The sequence below is a fragment of the Anser cygnoides genome, chromosome 1 (genome assembly GCF_040182565.1).
Source record: "Anser cygnoides isolate HZ-2024a breed goose chromosome 1, Taihu_goose_T2T_genome, whole genome shotgun sequence".
NCBI classification, from domain to species: Eukaryota; Metazoa; Chordata; class Aves; order Anseriformes; family Anatidae; genus Anser; species Anser cygnoides.
The window spans coordinates 76,696,232-76,717,839 of record NC_089873.1 but is presented as its reverse complement, the minus strand read 5'-3'; the positions used below and the strand labels follow the sequence as shown (position 1 = coordinate 76,717,839).

The window sequence follows — 21,608 nt, the reverse complement described above, 5'->3', positions numbered from 1 at the left end:
TTCCACATTATGGGAATTGGACACAGGAAGATTTTGCTGTTATTGGCCTGGAACAAATTGACGTCAATAATGGAAAGCTAGGACATACTGTCTGTCCCCAAATACGCAGCACTGAGTACCCCTTAGAAATCAATATTTTTTAACAAAACTAAAATGCAAGACTCATCATGTAAAATAAACAGGTCCTACCCAAGGTTCTTAACTTCTATAGACCTTGGATCTACTAGAGCTGCAGAATAGTAGTAAAATGACTTTTCTATTTGGTCATTCCTCTTCACTGGTCATTTGTCCTAGAACCTGCAAACCTACTGCATTTCTGAACAGGCATAATTATTCTTGAAATGCTGCTGCTAAGTATCCATTTAATATCAAGCTATGTAAATTTACAATAAGATAGTGATGAAAATTAAAATATACAGAGCCCATACTGGTATTCTGTAGCAATTTCCTACATTAGAGTCACAGGATCAGGTTCCTAGCATTTGGTAAAATTTAAGCATATTTATTTATACCATTAATTCATCAGTCTCAGAACAGATATGATCACACCTAATTTTTACTTATTTAAATAAGATCAACATAATGAATTTTGCAAGTTATAGAAGCTAACTTTCTTTAAGAAAGAAGCCATGTCAACCTGCACAACATAAGAGGAGTTGGAGGGAAGCTTACCTACAATAAATATTCTGTGTTATTCTTCAAAGGTAATACCAATATGAAAGTCTCAGATATTGGACCTGCCAGAGAGGATGCTGTGGAGTGAGATCCTTGCCACAGTCTGAAGAGATATGGGGAATCTGACCTCTGCTAAAGACAGAAAGACATCACCCCTGCCCCTACCTCACTGGAGGGAGGAGTTCCACAATCCTGAATGAGGACAGGGAACAATCCATCTCATTTCTTTGTACGTTATGGAAATTATGAATAAGAAAACACTTCCCGAAAAAACAGCAGAGAATCCTGATTTAAGAAAAAGGCAACACATATTTCAAAAAACAGGCTAGGCTGCTTTCTATTGTAACTCTTTACTTAATAACTTAAGAGATGAGTATTATAAGGTAAAATGGACAACAAAAAAGGCAAGACAGGTAACTGATGAAAAAAAAAAACACAACACGTTCTCAATGACTCAGTTTTACAAGATAGAGAATATCTGTAAAAGGGAAAGGGGAACTTTTGGAGTAAGTACAATCTTAAAAGTACTATAAGACTGAAAAACAATGTATAACTAGATCTTGAGCCTGACAAGCAATTCTTACTGTCAGAGTGAGGGATGATCTAGATCAAATTCCTGAGACCAAATTCCCTCTTAGCCTGTTCATTTCTCAGGCTTCATAGTAGATCCTGGACCAGGTGGATCCAGAATCCATAAGACCCAATTGACATGAATAGATTTGGGGTCAACCTTCTTTGGCTAGGAGTGACTGCACAAGATGCAAAGAACTGCAAAATCAGATCCATGGTCTCTCTTCTTCCACCAGAGGATAAAGTTAGAAAACATCTCTCAGACACATGATCATCTCACACACAGACCTGTTCCAGCAGCCCTAATACAGCAAGGTATTAATCCAACAGATTCAAGCCCAGTCTCAAGCCAGGACTCACTCAGCCTCAGCACCATTTACAATCAAACACATGCTGACACACAGAAGTTCCAGCCCACTCTAACACCACCACCACTCCAAGACAGAAAACACGAGCACTTTCTCCATCTTACTGTGGGCTCAAGAACATGATCATGAAGTCTGAAAAGACCAGACACAGAAGCAGCCAACCACACTACGGCACAAGTCAGCAAATCTAGCAAGCTCAACTCTTCCTAATTCAGTGTGGACAAACTGCACCAGTGCTACAGCTAAGTCATACCTAGTGATGCAGAGAGAACACAAGCAGGTTTAAAGACCATGTGTTTAGAGCTCCCTTCAAATCTTTTCATTTCCTTGTAGCAAAGACAGAGATGTGGGTGGAAGACAACTACCAGTCTGGCTTTAAAGTGCTACTACTTAACAGAAGTCCAATGACTATCCTCAATCAGATTAATTTTTTTCAGTTCCCACCTAGTTACTGAGACTCTCATTCATATTCAGCTTACAAATATAATAAGGACTGAAAATCCCTGTGTGTTTTAAATGTGCACTTGCATGTGAGCACTTAAAAAAAAAGGGGGGGGAATATATGGAAAGAGTGGAGCCAAATATTCAGCTGGTGCAGACTCTTACATGCCCTAGAACTACAGCAACTTATACCAAGCAAAGTCCTGCCCCTAAGATCTGATTCATTCCTCACAAATGGGCTGCCACACAAAACAAAGTTAGGTGGAAGTTATAAACTGTTGTTATTTCAGACACAGCATTTGTCTCCAAAACGTCAGGAACTACAGTACCTGCTGATTTCTTGAGCTCTTTCTCTTATCTTGATCTGCCACTAAAGTTTACACTGACTGGTTTTTGTGCATCTTTTCTTAATTAAAAGCACTAACCTGTTTTGCTTAAGTAATATTTTTTCAGACATAAAATATACTCTTCAGGCATGAAATTCTGTGAGCTGGGTGCTCAAAAATACTGATTAGGTGTTATGAAATTGCTTCTAAACTATGCATCTTTTTGACATAGGCATCTTCATAGCCTCATACTGTCCATGTGTGGGTAAGTATGTACTTCCAGAGAAAGAAGGAAGAATGGTAAAATACTTGGGAATAGCCATCAGACATTTAGGATTATTCTGAGTAACAACTGCAAAGTGGACTTGCATGGCTCATGTTTTATGAACTGCCAAACAGAAAACAAGAAGGAGGCTGAAGACAAGATATGAGCATCTAAAGATGGAGATCCTATTATTTTTATCAAAGACTGTAGAAGGTATTTCAACATAAGAACATTTGCATCTCTGCAGCAAAATTTCAATGCTATTTTTAAGCCTAGACAGCACAGTCACTTTTAAGACATAGTACAAAAGGCAATGGGACATACAACATTGTCCTTGGATTGTCAAACAGGCACTCTGGTCTGGTTAAAAAACTGACAAACAGATGGAGAAGATGGCGTCATCTGAACTTCCATCATCTGGTCTTCTGCAGTACTTGAACCAGTAATATCATATTCTCTCCTTAAGTGAAGTGTTGAGGAGACTACTAAATACTTGTGCTATACATGAGACATCAACATTGTCGTGCCCATGCAAATGTTATCTCTGCATTTGTTTGGGATGGGCAACTCAACGTACATTGAAGCTTGGATCCAGACTTAAAAGTTCAATTCTAGACAAGTGATGGAGCAGCAGCATCAACATAGCAACCACAAGTCATGAAGTCTGCAGCTCTGTTCAAAAAGGTTCCTTTTTAACTAACCATCTTAATGTATCCTGCAATACATTCCTGTTCAAGAGTTTATGTGTGAATGAGACATTCCATAAATCATTCCAACCTAAATATTGATTTACATTCTGGAATACAATTCTTTGCTGCTTCTCTTACCTCCATCCTGAAACTTGCTCAACCTTTCGAAGTATGACGACATAGGAACTTGAACAATATCTAGAATTGCCAGCAGTGTCCGAGTCAGTCTAAGAAGTTCACTAAAACTATAAAAGCCAAAGTATATGAGGTTTCGAGCCAGATGTACCACCTGTGACAAAAACAAATTAAAAATTAAGGAAACATTGTCAACTTTTGTGGTATTCAGCTGTGCAATACAGTTGCATTTTCTACAGCAGCTTGCACAGAGATCCATATCTGGAGTGCATTCACATTAGTACAAATCTTTCCAATGATTTAAATGGGCTTTGGATCAAGGCCACTGACATAAATGTTTTTCAGAGTTCAGTCAAGTTGAAGGAGGAAGAGTGAAAACAACATGAGGCTTAGGACAGACTGAAAAGGTCTAATTGCATCTGGAAAGGTATATAAAATGAAGAAGAAAAATACCAGGAAACTATTTAAAGAGACAGCAGCTACAGAGAAGATGGAAGTCAGAAGAACAGTAGATTTCTGTGGAAAGTTGAAATGGAGGTGATTTCAGATGACCAGAGGCAGAAGCAACAAAGCTTGGGAGGTAGATTGGAGGAAGAATTGTAAAAGCTGTAAGCATCTCCCCTTTATTCAGTTTTATTTGAACCCACGTGAATTAGGCCTGTCTGAAGTTTCTGTAAGGAATTTCAAACAGTATTTGAAACACAGGATTAGATTATTCCGAGTATTTCCTTCAGTGCCCTATCCTACACACAGAACAGTACCTTCTTACACTGAAGAATCTCTGCATTAGCAATCACTGTGTACAGAAAGAGCGTACCACCATTTATCCCCACATACATCCCTTCCTCTGCCACTGAAATGCAACAATCTCGGAAGAAACAATACAGCTGTTTGACGGAAGACTAATACTATTTTCTGCAGCAAGTCATCAACAAGAACACTTGAAATAGAAACTGGTGCCTCATTGGGACCATTATTCTGCAAGTACCTTTATTTTGAAAGAGACAGCATTCACCTAGCTGAAATGAGAAATACCGTAAGTTAGGAAGCAGACAGCTGAAAAGTACCTCAAATGTAAGTTTATTTTTCTCTTTGTCTCCAAAAGGAAAGGGCTGATTTACAACTTCTTTCAGGTACTCTTCTACAAATTCCATAGTTAGTGCAAATTTCCTCTTCATTTCATTTCTTGAAGAATCTGTGAAAGAATCATACCTACAATGCAAGGCACAGAATGAAAGAAAATTAAACACCCCTAATATAAAAATCAGCTGCCACTAAAGAATAACCAAACCAATCATGGTGCTTTAAAATCTGTCAGTTCTCTGTAAATCACTGTCAGTACTCTGTAAGGAGAAGGGGTAGAGGTCAGTTAATTCTACATAGGTATGCAAAGATGGCAGACAGAGGAGGCACAAACCTTCCCTCCAACAGTACCACAAAGTATTGCAATGAGCGGGAATAATAGAGACAGAAAAATACGATGGTTCTGACAGACAGCACTCATAAACGTGCTCATCAGACAGAGAACAGAATAGAACAGAACAGTTGGAAGGGACCTTCAACAATCATCGAGACCAATTGCCTGACCACTTCAGGGATGACCAAAAGTTAAAGCATATTATTGAGGGCAGTATCGAAATGCTTCTTGAACGCTGACAGGCATGGGACATCAACCACCCCTCTAGGAAACCTGTTCCAATGTTTGACCAGCCTCTCAGTAAAGAATTTTTTCCTAATGTCCAGTGTGAAGCTCCCCTGCTGCAGCTTTGTGCCATTCCCATGTGTCCTGTCATCAGCTACCAAGAAGAAGAGACTAGCATCTCCCACTTCACCCACATCCCCTGCACAGAAAGTTGAAGAGAGCAATGAGGTCACCTTTTCTTTTCTCCATTATTATCTCCACCATAAAGACAGCAGATCAAGAAAGCAGCTTGGGACAATCAATTTCTACCACTAATTAGGACTGTGTTGTCTTATGGGTCAAAATAGTCCATCATCCCACTAACAGAAGCAATACTGTCTGCTGGATTGCTACACTTCTTCCTCTTTGTCTCTTCTGCCAGATACCTCCATTTCTGGGTCTAGCCCAATGGCATTGCTCCATCAAATTACTTAAGCCAGAAAGGGTTTCCACTGAAGTCCATGAGCCCTTCTTCCATACTTAAACTTAACACATGCATAAGTACTTTGCTGGATGGAGGCCAAAGACTCTGTGAACTGTTTCTGAGACAATAGCTACACCTAACTGTTAATTCTGGCTTTCCCACTGCGGATTCAAGTTGAGCTTGAAGTACAAAACTGAGTTCCAGCCTAGTAAATGTGTAATGTTAGACAATTTGATTACTTCAAGTTCAGTTATTCTGAGAAAAGGCCATTCAATTTTATCCCCAGTTTGTTCCGTATAAGAGAAATAATGCGAGTAAATAAAATGAAGTAAAACTGAAGATGTGGCACTAAGGGACATGGTTTACTGATGGGAGTCGGTAGGTCAGGCTGATGGTTGGACCTTCAGTTCCTATCCTGAAGGTCTTTTCCAATCTAGATGATTCATCTTCCACGTAAACCTATCCATGGAAGTTTCCAAGATTAACAATAACTAATAGCTCATTGTTCTGCAACAAAATAGCTTTTTGCATACATGTTGACATTAGACGTCTACAACTGTTTTGTTCTGAGACTAATCCCTTTAAAATACTTTCATACGTCTTTTTTGCAACACTTGCAACTCACTCGTGAATTGTGATCTTGGTAGGAATTTCAGTCCACAATCTGGCATATCTGACAGGTACCACAGATTCCTGTGGATCTCTGTCCACATGCATGTGTAGCATCAGACGGCAAAAAGAAGCCCGGAGATCAAAAGGGAGGCTTTCATCAGACATACATCGTAGAATCAAGTCTACTGACAGTTGTGCAGAAATCTGGTTGATGGCTAGATACTGGCGGTCCAAGCACATTCTTGCAAAGAGGTTCAGCTGGTACCTGAAAGAAAAATAATAGCATGTTTCAAACTGATTTATTTGAACACCATGAAACAAAGAACCTCCTAATCTCCCTTTACAAGTCTGATGTCAGCCTTTCTTGTGTAAACACTCAAAATGACTGAGTTACCAACTTGCCATTAAAAATGCTAATGTCAGGCTCCAGTCTCCATGAAGACCGGTCTCCCTTCGAAATTCAAAGGAAGCAATGTTCAAAGGAAGCAATGTTCAAAGGAAGGCTGAAGCATTGAGCAATTTGTTATCAATCTGTGTAGGACACTCATCCTTGACCCTGTCTCCTCTCTAAACCCCAGAATGCTGAGGAATTCCTTCTTCAGAACGTCTTGCTTCCAAGAACAGCACAACCTAAAAACATAGCCCCATGAATAAAAAGAGGAAAAACTAGACAGACACAAAACTATCACCAACAAAGAAAACTCTGTATTTGTCTGTAATAGACAGCAGGGACTGTGATGCTTTTTACAGGAAAAACCTGAATCAAACTTTTAATCCCAGTTTCTGGTATGACCTGGTTTCCTTTTTTGATATTGACAAATCAACTGGATCAGAACAGCACCAGGCTCCATGGAGAGTTTACATTTTCTTCCATTTTTTTAAGCGGTTTTACCTGTAGTAGGTAAGAACTTCTAAATCAGCTTTTGTGCCTTCCTTTGCCTCCTGAGCTAGGTGTCTGATGGCTTTGCCATGAGGTTCCTTGTTACTGTCAATCCAGTAAAGCCACACTTCCTCTTCATCAATGTCATCCAAGATGACTGGGCATTCCAAGGGATTGTCCATTTGTGTTGAAACCAGCCTGCAAGGACAAAACATTGACAATGGAGTCTCTAACAAACTGCTACAAATGTAACAACAAAGCACAGAGCAAAAAGTTATGTTCTGATTATGGATGCTCACTTGGTCTGAATGAGAATGTCAGCATTTCCTGGGCTCAGCATAAACTTGCAGATGAGTTCCTGAGTTACTGGTATTGCTGTGGTGTTAGATACACACAGGTCTGAGAGATAATCCAAGAATCTGTGCAGTCAAAAAACAAACAAACAAACAAAAACAACAGATGCAATAGAACATGAAACTTTATACACTACACAGAAACATCACTGTAGAAATCTCTAGCATCCATCACAAATATACTCAGGAGAGCGTATATTGTGAGATTTATCAAAATACAATCTTTGCTTATTTGTATTATTGCAACTCACAACAGATAAAGATGAGCAATAGCTTTGAGAGCAGACTTGAATGGTGCTGAACAATCAGATAAGGAGAGAAAGACAAAGACCTCAAGTAAGACATTTACCAGCAAATCAAAGGACAAAGAGTTGTGCCAGAAATGAAAAGCAACCTGAAGCTGTCTTAAGCTGATCTGGCAGGGGAGCTCCACTGAAGGCCTTGTCCTTGTCAGGAACCAAAAGCAAGAGCACACATTCTTGCCCATCTTACCCAGCAGGTAACAGGTGACTCCCTAACCCAAGTAGCAAGGAGATATTACTTGTGCTGGAGACAGCCACGTGTCCTCTGAGGAACTCCATTGCACTGCAGTACACATCTACAGCTTTTAAAGCTGCCTTTTAAGTCTCTGAAGTGACACAGCCAACAGTTAGCAGAGAGAGAAGATCTGGCAAGACCTGTATTCAAAGGAGTCATTCTATGTAAAGCCAAACTAAGAAAGCTGCATTGCATGGAAATCAGTTTCCTATGAATCTGCATCTCAAATGTAGATCTTCTGATGTTTAACGAGGTTCAGGCTGAGGCTTTACTTGCAGTCAGGACATTCAAAAAATATGTTTCTTGTCTCTCTTTCATGGATCCCTGTGTGTGTATTAACAGTAGCTCACACTGCAGCCTTTCCCTCCCTGGAACATAAAAAGGGCCTCTTTCCTCTATGTAGCCTCTTCTTTTTATGACATTTGCAGGAACTGAGGATCTTTGAGTGCACCTCTTCTCTAGCAAATGTGCCTAAAAGTGGGCAAGGGGCTCAAGAGCCATTAAGGGAAAAGATAAAAGCTGGCACACGTATAGACAGCATACACTCAATTTCCTCAGAAATCCAGGTAAAAAACTTTATCATCTACTACCAATCATTCCAGGGTCCAATAGTTTGAACCTCTATAGGTAACATTTCTACCAGAGGGAATTAGAAAATTATTTCTGCTTTAGCACAGACTACACATCCCCAGTTGCATGGGATGAATGCAGAAAGTAAGATGAATTTAGGAAGAATTTCACCCATGACTGAAATTAAGTCTTGTGGCACCAGGTAATTCATAGTTCATGGCAGTATTACATCACAGAGATAATATTAAGTAAACAGCACATAACAACACAGAATTCTGCAGTATTTACCTAGTTGAAGCTAAAATGATGCACCAGGGCCTTGAGCAATACCCTAAATTGCTAACAGAAAAGTGGTATTCACAATTACTGAGGACAGTATTTGACCTTCAGTTCCATAATTTCTTGTATTTGTATTACTTCAATACTTCTACAACTGAAAAATCTAATGAAAAAATTAAACATGTTCAATTTAAAAAAAATCAATTTATATTATATTCTATCCTAAAGCTAATAAAAAAATTCTAACTGAGCTAAGTTCAAGGCCAGAATTTTTCATTTGAAACAAAATCTGGTCTAGAACACATGTTCACTGGGATCTTCACCATCCTAGGCCCCTTTCAGGTCTGACTTGCAATCAGTACCTGCAGAAAACTGCTTAATAAAAAAACTGCAGAACTGATTAATAAAAGCTTAGTTAAATTGACATCTATGTCATTCACGCCAGAGTTATCAGCAGGAGAATGAACACAAATGGCAGTTTCACAGAGGAGCAGAGTTATGAGAAATTAGAATTTCTGTTTGTTTATCTGTCCCAATCTGAACTAAAGCCAATTTTTCAGAAGTGTTTTGCAAAGTATAAACCTTGCTCTTCACAAAGCTCTTGTTCTGAAATGTAGGCATTGTCAAATTGCAATAGGTAAGGGTATTTCTGATATTTTCTAGCAGTGTGCATGTATTTTTTAGTCTGCGACATGAAAAAAAAATTAGCAGGAAGAAAGAGACAACATAATAATGAATAGCAGGCAGATTCATTGCTGCTACAAATATAAAAACCTATCAATACAGAAAAAGAACATTATGTGGACCACTTCAAACCTTGGCTCTCTATTTCTCCTGAGTAAATTAACAAATGTCTCTATTTCTTTAGCTGTGATGTGTTTCTCTAGCAGTTTTCTGTTGTTGTGCAGCAAAGCTGTGATGGTGTCTTCTGCCAGAATATCATAACCAATCTGGGATTGCATGACACAGAAGTGCTTAGCAATATATTCCTGAAAAAAAAGAAAATTTGCATCATCACCTGTTAAGCACTCGTGTTTTTCTTTTAGAATCAGAAGAATCTACCTCTCAATTAACAATCAAAGTAATCCTCAAAACTTTCCTCTCTGAACTGGCCCAAACAAAGGAATATCTAAGCACCTCAATTATATACCCCAGGAAAAAGATATAATATTAGGTTTGACTAGCTTTTCTTATTCTTTCATAAACCAAATAAATCCATTAAAATACATATAAAATTCAAGAAACGGCAAACAATTTTTTAAAAGAGGCAAAATGAAGATTTGTATAGTTTTAAAAAACTGCTCTTCCGCCTTTCTACCCCCCTCCCAGACAGAAATATTTATGAATAGTATTAGAAAGAAAACAAAGAAACCACACATAAAAGTTCAATCTTTCATCTTCAGCCCCTTTAGATTTAAAAATTCGTGAAATTTTTATGTGCTGCAATGTGCAAAGTACTTGATAGCATGTTCTGAATTATATCATATTCATTAGGAGTCTCCAGAAATGGGAAAACAGGCTACCTGACAGAATAACCTCTGGTTTGACTCATAGCCATCACTATATAAATATTTAAGGAACAGAAACACAGGTTTTTTTAGCTTTCCCACTTCATAACCCAGAGTCCTTGAAGGAAGCAGTGAACCTATGACATCAATTGCTGATCACTCCATTCATATAAAAATGCCTACAAAACAAAAGCACTATTCCACAGCATGAGGCCGTAATAAGTGAGTGACTTTCTACTTACTACTAATCTACACAGAACCCAATCCTTTCACCATATCCAAGGATTACCACAGAGTCACACTTGTAAGTACAGAGTGCAAGATCAAACCCGGGATATATAATTACAGAATTTAGGGAAAAAATTATCTTGAATACCACTGACCTGGTTCTTCCTGTAGTCCTGCTGGGAATGTCTGAGAACTCTGTAACATAACCTTAACATGTATTTGTATGGGGCATATCTCTGGTCACCTAGGTCTTCAAGTCTCAGCATTGATCCTTCACCTTTGTCCTTAAAAGGAGCTTTGAGGATTCCAAATATCTGTTCAAAATCAAAACCACTGAGGATGAAAATCAAACCAAGATTTTTCCTTAACCTATAGCTGTCTATGTCCACTAACAGAATCAGCACAAGGCCCCTACTGACCCAAGTCAGAAGTGAATCACTATACTTATTATCTAAGTATCACTAAATATGGGGGGTCAGTGACTATCTCAGACATTACAACTTATGTGTTTAGCTTTGTATTTTCCCACCACTTTCTCTTGACTGTTATCTCCAGCTTAAAACACTGTAAGGTAAGTGCCTTAACTTTAGCTAAATTAAAGAAGAAAAAAGAGAACAAAATATTTTTTTATTATTTTTCATTTCAGTAACTTAAAGGAATATTTTTACTAAAGGAATATTTAAGTCACTTTCAGTGACTTAAAGGAATATTAATTCTGATTTACATACCAGTTGGCCCTCAGACAAAGTCAGGGATCCATTAGGGCATCAAAATTTTTTGTACAAGGAAAACATTTGCAGGATTGGGACCATATAAAAGGCTTGTTTCAAATTTGGTCAACAATTTGGTAACAAATATAGTTTTAAAAGTCCTCAGAATTACATAAAACCAACAGAAAGTCCTTTGTGCTTCTATGTGATTCACAGACCAAGAGGTGAGCCTTGACTCATCAGTTTTATATCTAACCAATCCAGTTAGACATAAACCCAAGATGGCATAAGCCAAATTACCTAAAACACTGATTTTATCAACTCCCTCTATCCTACAATCTATTTGTAAATACAAGCAAGTTATTAATACAGTAGGGTATACCTGAGCCAATATATTTTGTTCCCGCATTAATTTTTGTCTTTCTCGGTTTGGCTTACTTATGACCACATCCAGAACTTCCTGCCCATTGTTAGGCACATCAGCAACAAAGAAAATCAGATCTTCTAGTAACTTGGTTACAAACCTAGAATGAACAAATTGTTATCATACAGAGTTATTCAACATATGCTAGAATTCATTAAGAAAGAAAATCACATTTTAGAACAAGCTTTATCTAGCACAATGATACTTCAATCACTGCAAAGCTAAGTTTGACATGTACGTAAGATTTCCAGGTCTAAGGTCAGCAGAGGCTTGAATCCATCATAGGTGTTTACCAAGGCATTAAACAACAACTAAATGGAGAAAGGGAGAAAAATGCAGGATGCTGAACTCATGCAGAGTATTCAGAAATCCAAAATCTATACCAGCTGGCCTCAAGGCCCAGAAACAGCAGAAAGAGACTCTTACGCAGCCTAGCAAGTATTTTTACTGGTAAATTAGTAATATTGGCCCACGAAACAAGATGATGCACTCACCAGAGGAATAAAAACACACTATTTCCCTACCAACCCAAAAAATATTGAAAAATGACTTGGAAAAAAAAATCCTTTATTTCACCCCCTCTTTGCTACACACAAAAAAAATACTTGTCAGAAGGAAATGCTAAAATGGACAGAGACAGTAACTATTTCTTCTTTCCTATCTTCAGGAAATACAGAAAGAAATAATACTAACAGTAGTAATTGCCATCTTGGTACTAACATACCTTACCAGGTATACATAGAGAGAAGTGTTGACGACCACAGATTTCAATGAATCTTGCTTAAAAGAACTAGCATTCACAAACAAAACCCAGCACATCAACTCTTCGGAAGCATTTGAAGTTGGCTAATATTTAGTCTGTAATTACTAAGCATGTACACATGCTTTGAAAGCAGCAGGGAGATGCTCCATAGATTTTCAAACTCATCTCTACACAAAGTTTCTGTTACGCACAAGAAGGCTGAGCTTTTCTGCTAAACCCTCTGACTGAGATTTAGCTTTAAAAATCTCAGCCCACTGATGGCTGGTGGAAAACAGCAAGGTTCACAAAACAAGCTACCTCCCTAACAAAAAAAACAAAAAAAAAACCAAAAACAAACAAACAAACAAACAAACAAACAAGACAGGAAAGGCAGGTATAGAGTGAAATAACCAGGAACAAACTCTTGGAATCCTTACTTACCTAATCAGGAAGGTGGTAAAACAAGGAAATAAGCATGATTTCTTTTTCAATGGAAATTACAGAAACAAACAAATAATGACACTATTCTGAAATCACTCTGAAATGTTTGATGTGTGTGTTGTACCAATCCATCAACATCAGGACTTGACAATACTGAACTGCAGTGACACAGCAGTGCAAGGCTAATAGAGGGATGTCACACCTTGATTATGTTGTATCCCTGTTTGGTTCTACTAAGTAATGAAATGATTTTTCAAGGTTGAGTACCAACACCTTAGCCATTACAGATCTGCCTGTTAAGATAAATCCTCCATCTGATATTGAACCATCTGTTCTAATTACTACTGACAAAAGACTATGGACTCAACAGACAGCAGAAATTCCATTTTATCACCAAAAATTAATGTTTCCAGCAAAAAGTTGTGTATGATGCATGGCAGAATACAAGTTAGAAATTAACACTGTCAGAGATACTGTTTAATATTCAGTTTTAACAGACAGGTGAAAACAAATAGCCAACTACATCACTTACAGTGGGATATATTTGGCTACAACGTACAACAAAATTCCTTAATTCAGGGGTGGGTGTAAAAAACAGACATTCTAATAGCGCTCCAGTTAAAACATGGATGGACATAAAAGGTAAATACTAAAGATAACAAAACAATATGAAATAGGAAAGGAAACCAGTGAAAAACAAAATCATAGAACACCCTGGGTTGGGAGGGACCCACAAGGATCATCAAATCCAACTCCTGGTGCAACACAGGACCATGGAAAAATCAAGCAATATGTCCAAGAGTATTTTCCAAACACTTCTTGAACTCCAGCAAGCTCAACGCCATGACAACTGCCCCAGGGAGCCTGTTCCAGTGCCCGACCACCCTCTTGGTGAAGAACCTCTTCCTAACACCCAGCCTGAACTTTCCTCAACACAGCCTCGTGCTATTCCCTCAGGTCCCGTCTTGTCACCAGAAGGAAGAAATCAGCACCTCTTAGAAGTAAGAAAGGAAAGGGACAATTGTGGCAGCCACTCAGTCACTCTAAGACCTTCTTCTATTACCCTAGCAGCATGAACATGCAGTACAGTGAATTACACATGAATCAAGAGTCCTGTATGTTGCCCACCATATAGATGGCTTTCATGAACGTGAGAATCAAAACCAGTGGACCCAGATATTACAGCTCAAAAGTGTCTCATTACAGGAGATTAAGGCAAACATTTCACATTTGCTTAGGGAGCTACCTATTTATTTATGTAGCCAGTGAGCTAGGGAAGTGCTGTTTACCACCATTTTAAACACAAGATACACAGACAAACTTGAGGTGCAGCAAAGAAGGTCTGACAGAAATGGAACAAAGAGAGTCTCAGGCTACCACTCTCAGCATTAAAGCATCCTCTGGCAATCACCTGTATCTCCATACAGATGCTATGAACTTGCACCTAGGGAGGAATAACCCCAAGGGTCCTGCACCTAGGGAGGAATGACCCCAAGCACCAGTACAGGTTGTGGGATGACCTGCTGCAGCTCTGCAGAGAGGGACCTGGGAGTCCTGGTGGACAGCAGGCTGACCATGATCCAGCAGGGTGCCCTTGTGGCCAAGAAGGCCAGCCAACGGTATCCTGGGGTGCATTCGGAAGAGTGTTGCCAGCAGGTCAAGGGAGGTGATGTCCCCTTCTACTCAGCCTGGTGAGGCCACATTGGGAGTACTGTGTCCAGTTCTGGGCTCCCCAGTACAAGAGGGACATAAAACTACTGGAGCGAGTCCAGAGGAGGGCTACGAAGATGATTAGAGGACTGGAGCACCTGTCGTACGAGGACAGGCTGAGAGAACTGGGCCTGTTTATCCTGGAAGAGAGAAGACCGAGGGGAGACCTCATTAATATATATAAATATCTGGGAGGAGAGTATCGAGAGGATGGAGCCGGTCTCTTTTTAGTTGAGCCCAGAAACAGGACAAGAAGCAACAGGCACAAACTGAAGTACATGAGGTTCCGGCTGAATATTAGGGGGCACTTCTTTACTGAGGGTGACAGAGCACTGGAAGAGGCTGCCCAGAGAGGTTGTGGAGTCTCCTTCTCTGGAGACATTCAAACCCCGACTGGATGCCGTCCTGTGCAATGTGCTCTAGGTGATCCTGCTCAGCAGGGAGGCTGGGCTAGATGATCTTCAGAGGTCTCTTCCAGCCTCAGCCATTCTGTGATTCTGTGAACTTACCCATTACTGTGATACCATGATACCGTCAGTAAACAAACACCAATTTAGGAAGGAAAAAAAGTAAAACTCACTAACCTCCTTTCATTCTGGGTTATTGTTCCATTCTCCAGCTTTTTAACAGTTGATGCTAAAACTTTGTTTGCATCATTGGCAAAGTCCAAGTCTCTGACCTCAGACAGAGGAACTGATACAATGGCAAAAGCTTCCTTGTCCTCTTTTGTTTGGCACGTCCCAATCTGCAATAGTGCTTGGTTTAATATGGGTAAGCAATTGTCTCACCTTTACCAATTACGCATATTTTATACGTTGAGATCACCAGCAGAGAACTTCAGTAATGAGGTTGGGATTCCAACCCCAAGAAATTAGTATTTACCTTCAACATCACAGGCCTCTCTTCATCAGTATCTATTGGAATGCTAGTACTGGTAACCCAAGTATTAGTGCATAAGTGCCTCAGTCGGACATATGAGTTCCTAAAGGAGAACAAAGGAAACAGCAGGTTAGATGGATCAGTCCTCAGCTAAACTAGGCAAGATGGGATTCAGTGTAACAAATGACCATGTCATGAGACTTGAGAGCATGAGTCACACCAGACACTCATAATAAAAGGGTCAGGAGGACCTAAAAGGTACTGTAGCACCTTTTCTCTTTGTCTCCCTCTTCTTTCTGAACCACAACATAGAGCTGTAGCAAGGACAGCAACTTGGGATTATGCAGAATGCTGTTCTTAAATATTTACATAAGCTTAGGAGTAGTATTCCTTAAAGAAAAAAAAATAAAAAGGTAAGTGTTTTAAAATCCTATCTGAATAGAAATACATTTAATGAAGAAAAACAATTATTTTCTTATTATTTTTTCTGCAGAGTAATGAACCTGTTCCACCTGTCACAGCACAAAAGCCAGAAAGTAAAACTGACCATAGTTTCACAGCTTCACCATTATGATCTGCAAACCTTTGTTCCAGAAAGCAAGCGTTTACAGTATCGGTTCTCAACCAAAAATCAAGCGAACAAAGAGCAGACATGAGATTCTTCTAAATTCTTTCCATATGATAATTTGTGGTATTATCAAAAAGCAGAGCTGAGAAATCAATTACAATTTTTACTCTGAATTCTACTCTTTCAATATATTCACTGTAGTTTTCACTTACACACTTTCTTCCATGCTGATGGGCTTTGAGTACTCAAGTAAGCAAATGATCTGGTACTTGCTCTGCTAAGTTTTACACTTTAAAGCTGTATTCACCACCATTTGCAGGTACTCAACTTTAAAATCCACCCTCATAACCACTAGCCCCAAGTGTCTGCATGCCCATTCAGTCACAACCAACACTGTAACTTATCTAGCCGATCTCAGCTAAGCAACACAGCTGAAATTTCAAATATTCACAATTAAAACCCAGAAAACACTTGCTGGCTTAACTTGAATATTGAAAGTGTTCGGTGGCATTGTGACCTGTCAGGGAAAGAGAAGCACAGGTCACCATACACATTATTTTGTTCTGGACAATTCAGTTAGATATACTAGCAGCGCAGTTTTTTCAAACAGAGCACAGGACTCAATTCTGTCTTCATATACACCTGTGCAACATTTAGCCTATTATTTTTCTCTTCACAGATTCTCTTTAAGCATCACTTGTTTTATCCTTATAATTATTTTACCCAGTCACAGTAGTGATATCATGTTTTATACATCTCTTGTTTACCCATGAACACTCCTCAAATTTTAACTGAAGGATAATACTTGCTTGTGTTTGAATTTTTTCTACTTTACTCACCAGCATAATACCAGGAAGAAACCTTGTCAATGCAGTTGGTTTTTTTGTTTGTTTGTTTGTTTGTTTTTACCTTGGAACCAGGCAATCAGCTCTCTGAAGAGTGGTGGCATCCAGTTCAAAGAGAGATGCAATGTCATTTCCATGTGGCACAGAGACCAAAGTATACATAATCTTCTCCCCTGCTTGGCGTTTCTTCTTTGAAGCAGGAAGGTCGCTGTCTCTCTGCTGATTAGGCACAAGGGTTATTTGCTTGCATCAGAGCCCATTATAAATTCTCCAATTACCTTGTGGACAAGTAATACATATGAATTTAATGGGTTTTTTCGTACATTCTAGTAAGAATCTACCATGACTGACTTTGGAGTGTGTAACACAAAGGATGCACTTTGCCCCAGGCACATGGGGTCTCAGACAGTCATTATAACAACAGCAGGTCACCAGCTACAGAGAGACTGCAGTGCTGTATACATTATTACTTGACACCTACAACTTCAAAAACCTGCGGCAGTTGCAGACCTTTCACTCCCAACATATGTAGCTACACAGTGCTAGTTTGGAAAAGGCCAAAGTTAAAAGAAGAGAAGAGAATTGGATTTTTTAAAAGGGAGGAGGGAAGTAAAAAAGTGAACAATTTGCCTATTTCCACAGTAGTTTTATATAAGTTTGCTCTTTTTTTTCCCTCCAGTATGGTCAGAATCAAAGCAGCACACCTTCCACACAGGAAAAGCCAGGATATCTGTCCTATTAAGGCGTACTTGGTGTTGGTAGGGGGTGCTGGGGGAAAAAAAGCACTGGATAGACTGCATTAGAAATCTTAGCACAGGCTAATAATGCATTAGAGGCTGGATCCAACACAGGTCTGAGCATGCCATAGAAACGGAAGAACTTCACACCTTTACAGGAGCCTAGCTTTCAAGAGACATTTACAAAGCTGTGTTGGTACCTCCAAATACGTGTGTGCATCAAAGAAGGTGATCTTCCTCCCCCCACCTGCTGAAAGTCCATGAGAATTCTGTGATCCAGCACCACTGAGCAGTCATCTTCATCTTAAGTTACCTACATACCCCTTGGCTTCACATACTCCAAATGCTACCTTCTCTAAGCCTAACCTCACCTATCCTTGCTTGAAGAAGCAATTCAGAGTCTATGCCCATAACCACACAGTAACAAGTAGAATTACAGGCATAAGTAAAAGCTATTCCTCCAGGGTGCTGATTTACACATATTACAAGAGACTAATAACCAATTAAGAGACAGACAGCACAGAGCCTTTCTCATACACAAAATATATTGTGGGAGTAGAAGAAAAGAGGAATGTAGAAAGCCAAAAGAGAAAATCAAACACTGGAAATCTGAAATACTATTACAACGATTTATAGCGCATCACTAGGGAAGAGATGTAAAAAAAAATGCAGAGAGGCTGGACTGTACTTGGTTTGCATTAGTACCTTGATTAAAACTCAACTGTAAGGGATAATCAAGGGCAAAGCTTTGATTATTCATATTGCCAATTGATTAAGCTACAAAATCAAAGATGAGTGAAACTAAGTAAGAAATAACTAGTTATCATCTCATTTCAAGGCACTTTTTGAATCCTCCCAAAACATCCATTTTTTTTCATTACCAGGCCTAAAAAATGCGAGCTTTCCATCCCATTACTTTTTCAAATGAGAGAAACAGTAAGAAAAAAACAGGAAGAAATAGTCTCAAAAATTCTTCTTAGGCTCATCTAGTGATTAGAGTATTGTCACTCATTTTTGAGAGGAATGCTTGCTGAGACAAAAGAGAAACATCCCCTGTGTTTTGCAGAAAAGCAAACTTTCATCTGGCAGTCCTCACATTCTCTTGTTCCCCAGACCCAAAAAATATTAAACGAGATCACACATAGAAACTTAACCTGTGAAGACTGAGAAAATAGCAAAATTTTTTGTCCACCACCATTGGTGATTTCCATATATATTTTGTTTTACAAACTCAGGATGAGACCCAAAGTGGGAAGGCAGGCAAACTACAGGTGAATGCTCTTAGGAGTTTAATAGGTAGGAGTGAGAGTCTAGCATCAAACAAAAATCTACTTCCCAAATTTCCAAACAAACTGGAAAAATGGAAAATCTATTTAAAATTCAAGACATCAATAAAGGAGTGAGGAATACAAGACAGTTTAGAACAGCATCCAAACTTGTTAATATTTCCCATAACTTACATCCAAAACTAATAAGGTTTTCCCAGAACCTACCCACTCTACTATAATTTCCAAACTGAAAATGCTGGTATACAAAAAGGCAGGACACTTCCAAATTTATTTATTTTTCCCTAGAGTTCCAGGAAAAAACACAGAGCAAAATATGAAACCATATTCTGTTCCATGTTGCGAAGTTTTTTTATATTCACTCATTACCGAATGTCTTACCACCCCCAATAGGCCATTAAGAATGAGCACATACACACATGTGCAGGTTTCTATGACACACAGCAAAGTGAAAGGCAGGTCTCCTGTGCTTAAGTAGTTCGAATGAACCACTAGCTCTGCAGGGAAGTTCATCCTGCAGTTTGGGGCTGACTCCACTCAGGCATGAGTCTCCCCAGCCATTGTGTAGATGCTGTCGAGCTATGGAGTTAGCTCATTAGGCCTAAATCTAGCCAACCAGTCTTGGCACTTGTCAAATCAAACCTGCCATATGAGCAAGAGCTGGTTTCTAGTCTATAAAATAAAAGTCCCTCTCAACAGAGGACAAGACGGTGTCTGTAATACTGCTAACTGCAATGCAAAGCTTAGCTGAGTAAAATGAGACCCACACAACAGCTGTATAATAGTTCCAAACTGGACTCCACAAAAACCTCAGAACGCTCTTCATAATTTAATTTTAGGATCTCAGACACCTCACAACCCAACCTTCATTATGAGTGCTATGCGCTAGTCACTGAAAAAAAAAAAAAGTAATGAAAAGTGACCCTGACCTTCACAGCTCTGAAAACAACATATATAGGGAGTGCATGATAGAGATACAGCCATCACATATGAAAATACAGACTTAAATTTATGTCTGAATTTACATCTGAGTGCATGCACATGTGTGTGAGAGAGAACATACATAAAAGTTTCTCATGATTAAATTTAGTAAGCAGACATCAGAACCTGCATTTAACCTAGCCATTATTAAATTTGCTGATGAGTCTATATAAGGAAGTTGAAAGAAGAGGAAAGAATTAGAATATTTCAAATGAATTAGACAATATGATCAGTACAGAAGAAGCACTGCATTCCTAAACAGAACAAAACAATGACATTTGCACAGGTAAGAAACCAGCATACAGGCAGATGCAGCCAGCAAAAACTGATTCAATGAAGAAAAGGGAGGTACAGGTGTGTACAGGAACTCACAGAAAGAAAAATTCAAATTAAAGTAGTATGAAGAAGAAGCCAATGAACAGTTTCAGAGATGGTGGTGATAGGGTCAGTGGTGGCAGCCAAAGAAAGCAGCCAAAGAAAGCATTCCCAAGACTTTTTTCAAAAAAAAAAAAAAAGTAGGTGAATTACCTGCTAGGAATACAGAGAAAAAGTGCAAGAACTGTGAGTAAAACAATTCTAGCAAATAGTAAATTCATTAAGGAAAAAAAAAATAGTTTTGGTTGTCCCATACTACTGACAAACTGGTCATAAGTTGTAGCAATTCAAATTAGATATATGCCCAAGGTGAAGATGGTGGAATTACCTCACTCTGTAGTTCACTGGTTAAATGACTCGTGAGGATCTGGGAAATGCCGATTCAGTTTTTCTTCCACCTAGCAGGATCTGGACCTACGTCTTCCAAAAGAGTAACGCCATCTAAAAACCACATGGTGCAGACAGCAGAGGCAGCCTGCTCTGCCTAAAAAAACCTAAGCATCCACTCAACTAGAAGATGGCTTGTGAAGTACAGTACTCACATGCACAACAGGACTTTGCCAGGGGGTATAAGGGAAAATGCCCCTACCATATAGCCAGTGGTAAGGGACTAGAAAAGCAAAGAAAAGTTAGAAAAGCAAGTTAGAAGAAAAAAAAAAAGTTAGAAAAGCAAAGGCTTAGAGTTCAAAGGAGGAGATATACTTAGTGAAAACAAAGAGTCCTTTTGGTGAAGAGTGGCAATACTGATCCAGGCTACCAGCAAATGCCATAACTCCTGGGCTACCACCACCGACTTGCAGTGCATCACACTGATTTAAAAAGAAGCTTTAAAAAAAAAATCCAGCACAAACATACAGTGTTTGCAATTTGAAGGGCAAATATGGCGTAATTGGTGACAAAACCTATACTGCAATTAGAGACAAAATAATCAGGCTTGTCTTTCTTGGGACTTGTAGCCTGGGAGATGAGCCTTCTTCACAGCTCTTAATATAATTTGCTAGTAATTGTGACCAACCCCATGCTCCCGTATTATTCATCTCAACTGAGCATCATACCTAAACTTCAGATTTACATGGAGTTTTGTTTATGAAGGGGCCTTCCTGCAAAAAAGTGAAGAAAAAAATCCTGGAGAAAAACAAAAATAATAATAATACAAAAACATGCCAGGCCAGGAATACCTTTCCTTTTAGAATGCAAATCCAATCTATAATTCCAATTGGTAAAGACACCTCTTGTGGCATAGAGATGGATAATGCCCTACTCCTGAACGAATACATTACACTGCACTACAGATTTCAGCAGAAATTAAACTTAATAGCAACCAGAGTTCTGAAAATGCCTGTTAAAACTAGTACACTGTGGTATCTCA

At 39.0% G+C, this 21,608-nt stretch overlaps 1 protein-coding gene across 7 annotated transcripts in view; it reads right to left on the bottom strand.

The window, feature by feature from the left end:
• ITPR2 (inositol 1,4,5-trisphosphate receptor type 2) overlaps positions 1-21,608 on the bottom strand; it is a 276,712-nt gene that overhangs the window by 182,138 nt on the left and 72,966 nt on the right. For 5 of the 7 annotated variants that reach the window (XM_067000454.1, XM_067000431.1, XM_067000444.1 and 2 more), the window contains 11 exons: positions 16,925-17,079; positions 15,451-15,550; positions 15,153-15,313; positions 11,634-11,775; positions 10,697-10,855; positions 9,622-9,794; positions 7,366-7,485; positions 7,079-7,264; positions 6,200-6,451; positions 4,537-4,681; positions 3,473-3,623 (listed from right to left, as the gene is read on the bottom strand). In XM_067000454.1, coding sequence (XP_066856555.1) covers positions 3,473-3,623; positions 4,537-4,681; positions 6,200-6,451; positions 7,079-7,264; positions 7,366-7,485; positions 9,622-9,794; positions 10,697-10,855; positions 11,634-11,775; positions 15,153-15,313; positions 15,451-15,550; positions 16,925-17,079 — 1,744 coding nt within the window. The remainder of the gene's footprint in view (positions 1-3,472; positions 3,624-4,536; positions 4,682-6,199; positions 6,452-7,078; positions 7,265-7,365; positions 7,486-9,621; positions 9,795-10,696; positions 10,856-11,633; positions 11,776-15,152; positions 15,314-15,450; positions 15,551-16,924; positions 17,080-21,608) is intronic. The other 2 variants (XM_067000435.1, XM_067000448.1) reach the window with 1 other exon arrangement.